This window comes from Numida meleagris, chromosome 3 (assembly GCF_002078875.1).
Source record: "Numida meleagris isolate 19003 breed g44 Domestic line chromosome 3, NumMel1.0, whole genome shotgun sequence".
Taxonomy (NCBI): Eukaryota; Metazoa; Chordata; class Aves; order Galliformes; family Numididae; genus Numida; species Numida meleagris.
In genome coordinates, this window is record NC_034411.1 from 31098039 (window position 1) to 31111893 (window position 13855).

At 40.8% G+C, this 13855-nt stretch overlaps 1 protein-coding gene across 6 annotated transcripts in view; it reads right to left on the reverse strand.

The window, feature by feature from the left end:
* The window catches only part of RASGRP3 (RAS guanyl releasing protein 3), a 52185-nt gene that overhangs the window by 5802 nt on the left and 32528 nt on the right, over positions 1-13855 (reverse strand). For 5 of the 6 annotated variants that reach the window (XM_021390350.1, XM_021390349.1, XM_021390351.1 and 2 more), the window contains 7 exons: positions 13334-13507; positions 12805-12921; positions 12228-12503; positions 6696-6773; positions 4352-4468; positions 2233-2348; positions 1028-1175 (listed from right to left, as the gene is read on the reverse strand). In XM_021390350.1, the coding sequence (XP_021246025.1) occupies positions 1028-1175; positions 2233-2348; positions 4352-4468; positions 6696-6773; positions 12228-12503; positions 12805-12921; positions 13334-13507 (1026 nt within the window). The remainder of the gene's footprint in view (positions 1-1027; positions 1176-2232; positions 2349-4351; positions 4469-6695; positions 6774-12227; positions 12504-12804; positions 12922-13333; positions 13508-13855) is intronic. The other variant, XM_021390352.1, reaches the window with a different exon arrangement.

Consider the following 13855-nt stretch of genomic DNA (forward strand, 5'->3'; position numbering starts at 1 on the left):
ACAAGTGGGGGAAAAGGGCCAGTCTGAGAAGAGGCACGTTTTTGGACTTGGTAGCGCTGTCATTATTGCTTTCAGCCATGAAGAAGTATGACTCAGTGGGAGAGGTCACATAGCAGAAGCAGGATATTTTGCTGCTGCTATCTGCAGCAGGCCAGCCTGGGGCAGTAAGGACGTGCTCTGCCTTCACACCCTGAGCTGCATGGGCTACACATGGGCAGAGAGCAGGAACCTCTGCCCTGGTGGACTCCAGCCCTGCTCACTCCTGCAGGTGGCCATGTGCAGGCATGTGGATGCAGCGGACATGCACACTGAAGTGACATCTGAACCACAATAATTCATTTTTCTTCACTGCACTTGAAGTGGAAAAAGGAGAGGTTTTCAAGCCACACAAGTGGTCACAGACACTTGTTTGCCAGCTTTGTATACAGCACTCTGATAAATGGCTTCTTATAAGCTATGACTGAGAGAAAAAGCACCTTAAGAAAACAATGCATTCAAAAGTTTCTCATGTTGTAGAACAGCTGAAAGCCCATTTCTTGACAAAATTAGAAGTTCTGTTAATTCACTAGAGAAAGGATTAAGGCTGTTATGGCCGCTCAGAGAATCATGGGCAGAGCTATGTTGCCATGTGCTATTTCCTGAGACAGAATGGCTTTTGCTTCATCTACATCCTCTGTTCCAGACATCCATTTTCCCTGAAGTTTGTTTACATGAGAAATGAAGCCACATTAAAGAACTTAAGATAAACCTTGTAAGGCCATTCATACAGTCCCTAATGTCCTTTAGCTAACACAGTTCACCTTTTTACCTGCAACAGCAATTCTTACAAACGTCAGTATTCAGGAACCACCAGAACAAAACTGGGTACTGCGGCTACAACATGAGGAAATACCTTGTGCTTCTAAATGCAATGAGACATTTGGTAAAGCTGAAGAAACTTTAACAGTGCATGGAGCCAGTTTCACCCCATCTGTGCTGGAGTATAAGAAATAGTGTTTAAGGTTTACTATTGCAAAAACATACTTACAAAACCTGCACAGTGTTCACAGAAAGTTGGTTTAAGATAGGTCATCTCCTGGAAGTTGTGAATAAACCCAGGTCCCATTTTACACTGGAACTGGGATTTAGCTCTCAGGAAGTAAGCCATCATTTCTTCTTTGCTTATAAGTCCATCTCTGTTAAGAAAAAAGTAGAGCGGCTCTGTTACTGGTAATGATGCTGAACTCATCAGTATGTATGTTCTCACTGCAAAAAGCAAGCAGCACACAAAGGACGTTCTTTGAAAGTCTACAACAGTCCTGGCAGAAGAAACAAGCTTTCCCTTAGAGCCTTTGTGGTTTTTATTCTTCATTAAACTGCAAACACTGAACTCATAGCACGGGCCTTGGTCCCTCACCTGTTTAGGATTTCAAAACATTTGGTGGTGCAGAGCAGGCCATCATGTGAAGAAGAATCCTCAGGCCCATGGCCACCACTGCCCCAGCCAGCCATGGAGAGCTTAAAGGCTGGGGTTAGTCACCAGCCCTACCAAACAGCAATCAGAGTGTATGATGGCTATAGCACAAGAGGTCATGAGATGTGGGAACTTATCTAGACAGGACCTGGAAGCTAAGCGCTAGGTCCAAGCCCCCAGGTAGTCCAAGGTTTTACTGCACACAGTTAAACAAAACAAACAAAAAAACCTTCATAAGTTATTTAAACAGAGCTTTTAGCAGCTTCCCAGGCTGTGAAGATCCTCTGTTCTGGTAAGCTGAAAGCCTCGGCTGGAGGCACCCAGCTGCCAGACATACCCACAGGTTCACATAGAGCACTGCAAGGGAACAACGAACTGGGCATACTGGGGATTTAATAATGAAGGGGCTGCCCAAGCACATCCTCCTGCTGCTTGATGTCCTTTGAAGCATATCCTTACATCACAAGTGACTACAGTCGGTTCTTCCCTTGGCAGAGGAGGCTGTGTCTATTTGAATATATGTTTTTTAAAGTATCAGATAAAGGAGGACTCCAGTCTGGGTGAGGTTATAGGACCTAATACAGCATAAGAAATTAAAAGAGAACAGAATTCAACATTCAGTGATACTCATTTCCTTAAGAGAGAAGCCAGACATGAGAGGTTTGGAGGCCTGGAAGACATTGTCCCTTCAACATTTTATTTTGAAGAGTTTGTAAATTAAGAAAAAAAAAAAAAAAAGCAAAAAGAAAACAAACAAACCAAGAGAGCTCCAAACTTACTGGTCTTTGTCCAGCACACAGAAGGAGTCCAAAAAGGGAAAGTTTGCAGCTATACTTTCAAAGTCTTCCTGAGAAATGTAGCCATCATGGTCATGATCATAGTTCCTAAAGACAGACTGGAAACAAAAGGAAATCAATGTCATACCACCCAAGCTGTTCTGAATCCGTACCATTTCTTCAATCTCATATTTACATTAACGTTCAACTTGACTTATCACATGTTCTATCCATTGTTTTATTCCTATAAATGCTAAAAATGCATTCTATATATATATGCGTAATTTATATAAATATTATATTATATATTTATATTATTTATATTTATTTATATTATTTATATTATATATATATATTATATGCATTATTTATATATATTATATAAATATGCAATATGCATATTTACTGGACTGTAAAGGAAAAAAAATGGCTAATTTTTAAAGAAAACTTGACCTCAGTATTTAACTAGTGGAATTCCTCTACACCTCTTTGGTCATAAGTTGTTCATGGTTTTGTTTCTTCTTTTTTGGAAACGTCACTAAAATTCTGCCCCATGTGACATATTCCCTTTGTTTCATTAAGTATGTTTTTAAGTCACAAAAAGGAAACCAAACACATGCAACTGAACAGCAGATTTCTCATGAGAACTACAGGCATTTTTAGTTTCATTTTGCTTTTAGCCAGTCACTTCTGCTCTACCACAATACTGTTTAAATCCTATTTTCTTACCAATACTTTGACATCTAGATCACAAGTACTTTGCATCTAACAACTACTCCCTCCCTCAACCAACTCCATAGAATCACAGGACCAGAGCTACACCAAGTAAAGATAGACATGGGATCAAATTCAAAGGACTGCATGAAGTTTTGCAAGCCCTCTTTAGCTGCTGAAGAATTACTATATCCTGTCTTACAATAATTGTGGAGATCTGTAAGGGGCATTAAAGCATTTAGTACTGAGACCAACACATTAAAGCACAACCCAAAGCAGCTAGTAAATGACAAAGATTTGCAAAATACAGATAGTTGTACAGGGTGGTGTGGGTCTTTTCATGAGCTGTATGCATAACCAATCTATGTTTTAATTCTGCAATATTCAAGATCATATGTCTTGAACAAGGCCAAAGTTGCGGAACAAGAGCCTGCATTTACCTTGACCACCACATTCAGGAAAGATGAAGGAGTTGCAACAGATGTGGTTTAAATAAAGAAAGTTTTGGATGTGGAGTGATTTTTATCAACACAATGATGACAACAGCAATATAGGAACAGCATGCGCAGTTCCGGCATCCCACAATTAAGAAAAAAGCAAACTTTCTTTAAAGAAAGAACATCTACAAAGAGGTAACCTCAAAATGTATGTGTACTCTGAGTGGGAGACTGAAGACTTTAATTTACCTTACCTACATTACCTTACACAAACCCAATTATTGACCTGTAATATGGACAAGATCAGAATTTAATAGTTCCCCTCAGAGTTAGTCATTAATTTATAAAAAGCAGAAAGAGGTCTTGCTTCATTATCTACAACACGTTCCTGGTTCCTCACCAAAAGTCCCTCACACGCCAACACAACAGGGCTCTGTCTCTCCAAAGGGACCTTCTGCTGTGTGGCTTTGTTTGCATCACCCAACATGCCACCTTCAAAATGAAGCTGCAAGACCACAGCTGGAACTCTCTGCGACCTCATACCAGATTTTCAAAGTGATACCAAGACAGTACTATCTTTACCATGCATAATATGCTTTGGACAGCTTGGCCACCAGGCACTGACACACAGACAGCAAGAAACCTGCCTCTTGCCAGCAGATAAGAAGAGTACAATGCTTGGTCCAGGGGAGGCCTTCCAGAGACCTTCTCTGGACCTAGCAATGTGTGAGTCCTTGAAAGTTCGCCATTTTTTGCCTCTGAAAACCTGCTTACTAAGTGTTATTTCTGATTCCAGGACTAAAATAGAAATATTTCTGAAAGTATCAGCAAGAGCTCAAATTTGTTAGCAGATATTTAAAATTCATCCCCACCACAACAATTGCTCGAAAACCTTGAATGAAATTATTTACAATGATGACAGTATCAAAGTGAATGTTCCCTTTGACCAATACATTCTTCTGAGTACTTACATCCACTAACTTTCTTATGTGCTTGTTGATGACGGTTGGGTCAGGCTTAGGTACCACTCCAGATGCCCACTCCAGTGGCACCACTGGTTTGCTTGGGGTCGTTGGGGAGGTAGGCTGCTGGGAGACAATCAAATGCAAAGATGTTAGAATTTAATTAGAAAATGTGATTTCTCATAACAAGCAGCACCATATGGCAGCGCTGCAGCCAGCTTCAACAGCAGCGAGACCTGGGGGAAGAGAGCAGGAAGGAGAGTCTTTGGACACAATGGGAATCAGAAATAGCACAGAAACCTACTTTTCTCCACCCTAAGAAAACCCATAAGGAGCCCACCAACACGAGAGAGAGATAAATAAGCTAACCAAAAATGTTATATTTATTATTGTGTATAATAAGAATATTGTAGACTTTCACATTGAGGCGAAAAATGGTCACAAGGTCATACTATACTGTGTTTTTTAGGAAAAAAAAGAACGGATGTGCTCTTCACTTACTATACAAGTGTGCTCAGGTGAGTTTAAGAAGAAAACAATCTATATCCAGAATTCAATTCCAACAAGAAACAGGGAACGTGAACACCCAACTCATGTCAATAGCACTTACAGAACTTTTAGGATTAAAAACTAATGCCACCATACAGTGATGAAACAACCTGCTGGCAAGTGTTTTTGCTCAAAAAAACCACACAGAAATGCAGTAATCTTTTAAAGACAACATGTTATATGGTAACACACAACATGCCAATATTGTGACATCCTTACAACTGTGGTCAGAGAAGAAATTTGATGTGTTCCTTCTCTTAAAATATGTTTAGGTTAATGGGACTCAAAGCATCAACACACTGGTGCTGGACTACTGCAGACTCACAGAGAGCTCCTGCTGCTCTGAGTGCACAGTGGCAGAAAGAGACCGAATCCACTGGAGCATTCCTCTCTCAACTATTTAATTTTAATTTAATATATATATATATTTGGTGCCAATGCTAATATGTTGGCATTGAAATCCATTGCACTCCAAAGCAAAAAAAAAAAATCTATGTTAGTGCATCCTCAGTGGGAGAACTGTGCTGGGCAGAGATGCCTGCTGGCCAATGGCTGTGCAAGCAAAAAAAACCCAGCTATGTCTTCACTGAACACAGCATGGAAGTCTCCAGTAACAGCTGGGTACTGCTAAAGTTCACAGCACTGCTCATACTGCTTTTGTCTCTCTGTAAGCTGAGGTGTGAGATCAAAGCAGCAATGTGGTAATTCTCCTCACTTACAGTGGTGACCCACTGCTCCCACAGCACAGAGCTGTAACTGCCCAACCTCAGTGGCAATGAAGGAAGCACAAGGGAGCCAGAATGACTGCGGCAAAAGGGAACGGTTGTGGTCAAATCACATTCAACACAGACAGGAGACTCAGCAGTGAAATTCCAGGTGTTCAGACTGAAATAGTGCTGACTGTGGATCTTCTCAATATTGTTCATTATCCTCCATTGAAACCACACACACACTATCCTCAAGCTGGTCTCCGAAAGTGATGAACTATCCTTAAAGTCAGAGAAGTTCTACACTGGAAAGCTAAGGGCTTTTTCATCCTTGTTTCTCCTTTTAAGAGCATACAAAAGTATAAACAGCACTGAAAAGAAAAACCTCCCGGTACTGGTCTCCACCTCTCACACCCCAGTGAACATTTCCAGTCACCCTTAGTTTTGGCTGGTGTCAGACTGGGAGCTCAGCCTAAGAGGATCATGTGCTGGATGTGACAGGCAGTGAGGGTGCTGAAATTCTCACAGGGCTGAGGAAGTCCCAAAAGCTGATAGCAGGAGAGAGAGCAATCCTTTAAATGAAATGTCAACTGTCAATTAAGACATTCACACGTGACTTATAAAGCATAATGTAAAATGTACCAATGCAGCCTTATCTTTAGCAACACACCAAAAAATCATGAGATATCCGTTCCAAGGTGTTCAGACATTGCTCGAGAGCCCAACAGAAAGTCAACCGTGAATAAGCTAATTTAAAACACTGTAGCGAATGTCATGGCTTACCTGAGACACATCTTTGGATTCAGTGTGTTTTTACATAACTGCACCAGCATCCAGAAAATGACATAATGGTCACACGATAAATAACTGATATGATCTTAAAAAGGATATCTTCACATAAAGCAGAACTCTGCTTTCTGGAGACTTCGCTGAACTCTGGCATGTTTCACTATTTACTTCTTTACTTTTACAATCATACGCAATATAAAGTTTAAAGTGAATATGAAGGAAACTGACTAATGGGTATTCAAAAATACAAAAAACTTCATGCAGAAATAAGAAATAATATGAAAAAAATTCAGTAAAAGAAGACCTACAGATTTGGAGTTCCTTGGTTCCAGCACCAGTGAGAGCTTGTAGATGTCATCCTCCGTGTGATAGAGGTCCAGGGACAGCTATGGGTAGGAAAGAGAGAAAGCCAGTAATATTTATTAGACAGGGTTGGATACAACAGGGTTTTTAGCAGAAAGATACCTCCCACTGGTACTAAACAGCAGAGCAGGTGCCCAGGGCCATGCCCAGGAGGCTTTTGAAGACCTCCAAAGAGCAGACTCCACAGCCTCTGGGCAACTTGTGCCAGTACTCTGTCAGCCACACAGCACAGAAGCGCTCCTGGTGTTCAGAAGGAGCCTCCTGTACTCTGATTTGGCCCACTGCCTCTTGTACTGGTTCTGGCTCCATCCTCGTTACCAAGGATACTTCAGTAGTCCAGCCTGGCCTGTTCCTGGTCTCCTCACACTGAGCAAGACAAATTCCCTTTCAGCTTCTGTTTCTAGGTAAATTAAAGACTTCTCTTCCATGTACTCGTTTTCCCTAGAGGATATGCAGAGGGAAAAGAAAGGGCTTAAATACAGTGGAAGTAAAATGAACGTTTGCTTTTGCTTTGGCAGCTGTGGTCTTGCAGTGGCACAAGTCTGGAGTGAACTCTTCCTTCCTGGGGTGATGAACGAGAAAAGTGATCACCGCTGTGGCTAGCTTTATGCAATGAGAGATAAGCATTGCACGTTTCCTGTGGTCACCTCCTTGCATCAGTTGGCTTTGGATTAATAGGCATAATTTGAAGTTATCAGCTATCTTCCAAATCCCCAGTTAAGCTAGGATGTTTCACAGCAGGCAGATGGCATTACTACTGCATAAACAGCTGTAACAGAAGGTTATTTTCAGGGAATTCAAAGAGTAGAGTTAGTGAGGAGCAGGACCAGGCCCAAGAACCATCTTCCCTTGGGCAGAATTCTGTACAAATAGCAAGACAAGGGTTGTGCCCTTCTCCCAGGATAGGGATGTGTCTGAGAAAGAACACATCGCTTTAGGGATGTCTGGATTTTGCATTATTCATTCTGTCCTGCTATTACACTACACTGAACTCCATGCTTCACAGTTTGGTCATGGGCAGCAGCAAAAGCCCAACCCTCCAGCAGTGACTATGTAGCGGTTAAATAAGCTGTCTTTTCATGTTTCAGCTACAGTTTTGTGCCAACAGATGAAATTCAATGACTTTTCTTAGGACAACCTTTACAGTGGCAGTTTCCAGTCTAATTTGACACCCCTTGCTGTCCTGTTTCCCTCAGTAGTTTGGGCAGCGAGGGGGGTGAGTGAAGCAGAGGGGGATCAGAAAGGCATGGCTTTTTTCATACGTGGAACTTACTGAAGAAAAGTTGGGGAGGGTGACTTTCAATTTGGCTGTTTAGATATTTCTCATTCTATTCACTAGACTGTACAAGTGATGGGGACTTTCCAGCCATTTGCATACAGTCTCAGAACAGGTTGGTTAAATAGCTGCGGAGACCTAAAAATAGCGGGGGGGAAAATAGTGGCACCAAATAAGCTGTAACTCAGTATAAATCCATCATGGACTAATGAAGAGACTAAGGTCCTCCTCCTATCCATAGAAAGTGATGGAACATTTACCCTCAGGCTTTTATTCATATAGAGAAATAAAAACAATGTGGAAATACTGCACAGCTGGTAAGAAAATCATAGAATCTTTCAGTTGGAAGGGACATTTAAAAGTCATCTAGTCCAACTCCCCTGCAACAAACATAAGTTTTCTAATGATGAACATGTCTCTAGAGCCATTACTCCTCGTGTACCACCAAGCTTGTGCTTAGGTTCACTTTTACCACTTTTGCTTCGTGGATCCAGGTTTCAGATGCTAGGATGTGGGATGGGTGCAGTCAGTGGGGATGGAGCAAGTGTAGGTGATAACTCAGGAAAGGAGGAAGAGGAGCATAGGCTAAGAGCAAGCATGTAACATGCTCCCAGGCAGCCGAGTCATGCTACATTCAGGTCTCTTGCCCACGTAACTTGGTCTCATTTACACATAACCAAGTGAGTATTCACATCATTAAAGCTTGCTCTCAGCCTTTGCAGCCTCCTGTGCCACTAAACCTGGTGTTTGCCTCACTGCCCTCCAAACAACAAACCATTACCTTATTTGTGGAGAGAACTCCAATCCCCCTGAAAAAATGGTCATGCAGCAGCTACCACTGAAACCAGAGATTTAAGGTCTCTTTTCACCCATTCAACTTGATCAAGGGGCCTGAGGTTTACTACCAAGTTCTCTGCCCCAGCTTTTAAGCCAGCCATCACTCTATAGCTCTTAACACAGCCTTCACAATAACCATTTCCAAAACACTTGAAAAGATCAGCTCCCCCAAAGCAGACAGAGCTTCACCACCGTGGAAAAGAAAGGTGAAGGCAAATTCCCATATGTCTACTTAGTCCATGAAATGCCCTTTTTATTGCATTGTGCAAGCTATTGGCCCAGGAAACCAGCACCCAGAGATGTACTTGTCAAGCCAGCACAGCCCAGACTGGTGGTACTTGCTAAGTGTGGTGTAAAAGGCAGCACTGCAAGGGATGGAGGCCAGACAAGAGATTTACACGTTGCTTATCAGGATAAAACACCTACTAAAAGCTTGCCCAGAGAGAAGCGGCTTAATGGGAAAACAGCAGAAGTGAACAAATAGCTGAGCCAGCTGATCGATGTACAAATGAAGAGCACAGCATGAGCAATGCATTTATATGCATTGACCAGTTTTGGAAGGGAGTTCCTCTAAGTAACTTAAAGATGAGAAAATGTTTACAGTTTATATTAGAGCAGAAAGGCATAGCAATAAACTGAATAATTACTTCTTCCGACTCTGAAAACTGGGGATGACTTTGGCAAGGGAGCAAGGGAGGCTAAATCTGCTAAAAGACCATTTGCACATCCCAAGGTCAGCTATTTTCAGCCTGCAGTTCCTATCAGCTTTGGGCTGCAAACCCAGCTTTTCTTTTCTGACCTCAGCCTATAATTTAAAACATTCTTACTAATAAAAAGATTGTTAGAAACGTTTCATCTACTGCGTAAGTTCATTAATACTGTTCAAGAGACCACTGTTAAAAAAAAAAAAAAAAAAAAAAGGACTGAAACACATTCATATGGTACAAAGGAGGACAAAACATACACACTGGAAGAGAAATTGGAATATTCATAATATTATGAGATCTACCAGAATTCAGGTCCAGGTGGTCTCTTGTGGAAATTTGTTTCTAACCTTCCAGGAGTTGCTGTCTTAAGTCAAAACTTCCATACCACTCAACAGACAGAATTACCCTGGAAAAGTCTTAGGATGCCTATGGCCGTCTTCATCACTACTAAACAGGTACCACCATGGAATCATGACAGCAGACAAGAATTGGCGCAAGTTAATTTTAACCCCTGATCGGGTCTGGGACTAACACTGCAGCATGTAGCTTTGATTATTTACAGTCAGATTGGCTCAACTATTACAAAGCCAGCAGAGCAATATGAGGAACAAATATACATCAGAGCATCATGAGCAAAGAAGTACTTGTCTTATACTCAATTACTTCTCCTGGTAAATGAAATAGATTGAAAAAATATTATGTAAAAAAAAAATAAAATCTCTCTCATTTTGCTGAAAACAAACAAAGGAAATATTTTAAAAATGGAAAAATGGGTAAAATACAAGAATTCATGCTGATACAGTGACGGACATCAACCTGCAAGCCTCAGAAAAATCTGATGCTTTCAGCTCCTTTTGGAATCCAGACTATCACCCAAAAGAGAATGGCAGCTAATGAAAATGACAGCAGTAGTTCAGCTTCCATTTCTCACTTCACATTGTCTAATTTCTGCCCTTGGGTGCTCAGTTTCTTATTCCTCAGTTCTCTAAAATCTGAGGTTCCACTTCCTCCTACTTGCAAGCCAAGTCTGTCAGAAGCCGTGAACTCAAGATAAGAAACAACTCTCAATCCCTACTAAAACAGAACAAGATGATAAATATCTATGATCAAATTAGAGAGGCATTACCATGGGCTATATGTGGCCCCTACTCTTCCCTGCCCCACCAATTGTGATTAGGACATGTTCCCTTTTGCTTCATAGAAAGTCAAACAGAAGAAGCTCATCCAATTCCCCAGTGAAGTGACACCAGATCGGTAGCTCCAAGCTCAAGCTCATTTTTGTCAGCCTCTGTACTTGATCCACCACGAAGTAAAGCCTCTGCATAATTTCTGATACATATATCTTCAAGCATTTTAAAGTAAAGCATGAAAGGAACAAATCCAAGCTCCTGCTCAGTATCCCCCAGTTAAGGCATTCACATAGAAGGAGACAAGTAAATGAGATTCAGCCCAGGCCCATAACCTGACTGAGTAAAAGCTGAAAATCAGCTCCCTCCAATCCGGGCAGTGATGAGCACAGCAATTCAGAGAGCCAAAGTCATTCCCTGGCTTTGATCTAGCTTTTGTCTGTCATTTAAAAGAGACAAAAGAAATCTGGAGGAAAACTTGGTCTAGAAAAGTTCATGCTAGCCAATAAAATAAACAGAATCACTGGAAAAGTTCTCAAATCTGCCTTATTCTGTCTCGGGCAGGCCTTCTTGATTCTAAGTTTACTTAGAAAAGAATTCTACTGACTTAATGACAGCAAGCAGCTTCTCTTTCAGTCTGGATTAGAGATCTGATAGACAAAGTGAAGTAACAAGAACAGAAACAGCATAAAATGATCACACAACAGGAAAGTCCTTTTTACCTAATGTGACATGTTTCAAACAGCTCTCAGATGAGTAGATGACTCGCTTTTATCCGCGTGCAACATGAGCTGTTTTAACAAACAACATTCCTTTCCTCCAAGTTTCACTGCTCCTGCCTTTAACTCCAACTGTTTTGTGCCTCAAACAAACCACGGTGCTGGATCTAATGCTGCTGCAGTTAAGATCAGTGCTTACTTGAAAAAATTTCAGAAGCAGGATTCGGTCAGTAGGTTCAGGGGGCACACTTCAGTATGTTTTGAAGCTAAGCATTGTATTTATTATCAAATGACACTAATTGAACTACATATCAAAAAGGGGACTTAAAATAAATCCCTTTTAGCACTGACACTTGTGGTTTTTGCAGGAACTATTTAACATCATATAGGGATACATTTATTTACGGGATAGGAAAAACACTGTATCATTTACAAAGCACAGGGAAGAGGGAACAAAATTACTCCCAAGTTAGAACTTCATTGATGTAAGCACACCAACACATTGCCCGCACTTTGCAAAAACGTAAATTCGAAGTAGTTAGAACTTAGTTTTTACTTCTCCCAATACACATGCATCTTTTTCCATTACCTTTAAAAAAAAATTAATTGTAGCAATTGTTTTCCGTTTCTGTATGCAGCCATCACATTCTCTCTGAATTTATTCACATCTCACATGAACTTGTTTCTGTTTTGCATTGCCTCTTTTTTTATAACAATCTGCCCTCTGTGCATACTACTTTGTACTGACATTCAACATCTAAATAACAAAGTGTTAAAAAACGAAGTGAATTGAAAGTTGCACAATACTTACTGTCAGCAGGTTAATTAAATCCATATTAGGCTCTAAATGATGAGAGGCAGTTTGCAGGGAAACCAGTTCGTTCAAGGTGATGGAAAGCTGCTGCATTTTCACTATGTTTACTTTATTTTCATCTATCCAGTCAGGAAAAATGACATGGACGGCAATCAAGTCTTTCAAATGAACTCCTAAAATAGGAATTTTGAAGCCAACACAGTCAGCAAAAGCCTTGCGGTAGTTGCAGTAGTTTCCATTGGAAGAGACCAGCTCTGTCATTTCATTCCAGTCCTACAAACAGCCAGAGAAGCAAGTTCCTGTGAAAGCATTCATAGCATTTCCTTAATCTGTTTTAATGAGCATAACTCATGGCTGGGTGTCAACAGAGTTAATTTCCTCTCTAGCACAGGCAATCAAGCAGAGAATCTCTGTGAGTCAATCCTTCTCCACTGAGAGAAACCCAAGCCAAGTCCCTTAGGATGCCCTGCCATGATCCAAGCATTGTGCTGGTGAGACCTGAACTGCAGAACTCATCAGACCTTCAAGAAGGGATGTTCTGCTCAATATCTGTACATGCTGTTGTCCACCATACCTTTGTGACTTCTGAAGACAGATGAGAATGAGTCTCTTTCAGGCGAGAAATAGAGCTATGGCTAAGACCTCCCACAACTGCCATCAGCGTGTTGAAGTTCTGGAGATGAAGGAGCTTCTGTAGGAGAGATGGATCACAAAAAAATAAAAATAAGGGACATATGTATGGCAGCTATCCACTATCACACAAGACAAACTAAAGGAAACATCCTATCACTGCTGCACTGGAAACTACTAAGCCAAGGGATGTAAGGGAATGGTTCAGCATTTATTTTTTAAATTACATTAGTTCCACAAGAAACACACAATAGTGACAGTTGGGAACCAGAATACAACACAGAAAAAATACATTTTATTGTTTTGTCTGCTAATTAAAAAATGCAGACATGCCACACCTGAAACAAATAACTAGCAGTTATGATGGACAGGCTTTTCACTCAGGAAAATGCACAAAGCGCACCCAGTTCACTTGTTTCCTGCAATCTCTATATTGTTGTTTTATATTGGAGGAAGGAGACTCCAAGACTTACCTGGGCAACATTGATAAACTTTGTGATTACTTCTGCCCTTTGCAGGGGTGTTGGCTTGCTGAGAACCATGAGCTGGACCCACTTGGAGATACCGTTAAACAAAGCAATAGATCTCTCCAAAGTAGGATTGTTCTCCAAGCAGCCGTGGATCACATAGCTTTGGTAGTCTGTGAACTGACAAGGAAAGACATTTTCAGTAAAATGGTGGACAACTTAAGAATCAAACTGAAACTTTGATATTTTTTTCCCGTTAAAGCTCCTGTTGTTTAGAAAGTGACTAGAACTCAGGCTCAGCAGACCCTTCTGCACATCAGTACTTTCTTAAAAGATTTTCTTTTGTCTTACTTATAGTTCTTGTTGTATCACTTAAAAGTTCAGCATTCATATGCCAGGTAGTACTAAGGAATGCATGATGAATATGATTATTAATTCTACAGAATCATTTTATCCACAATTTACTCAACACTTATTTTGTGCAGTTTTATTTGACATCCTCATACAATGATAAAACGATACTGTATA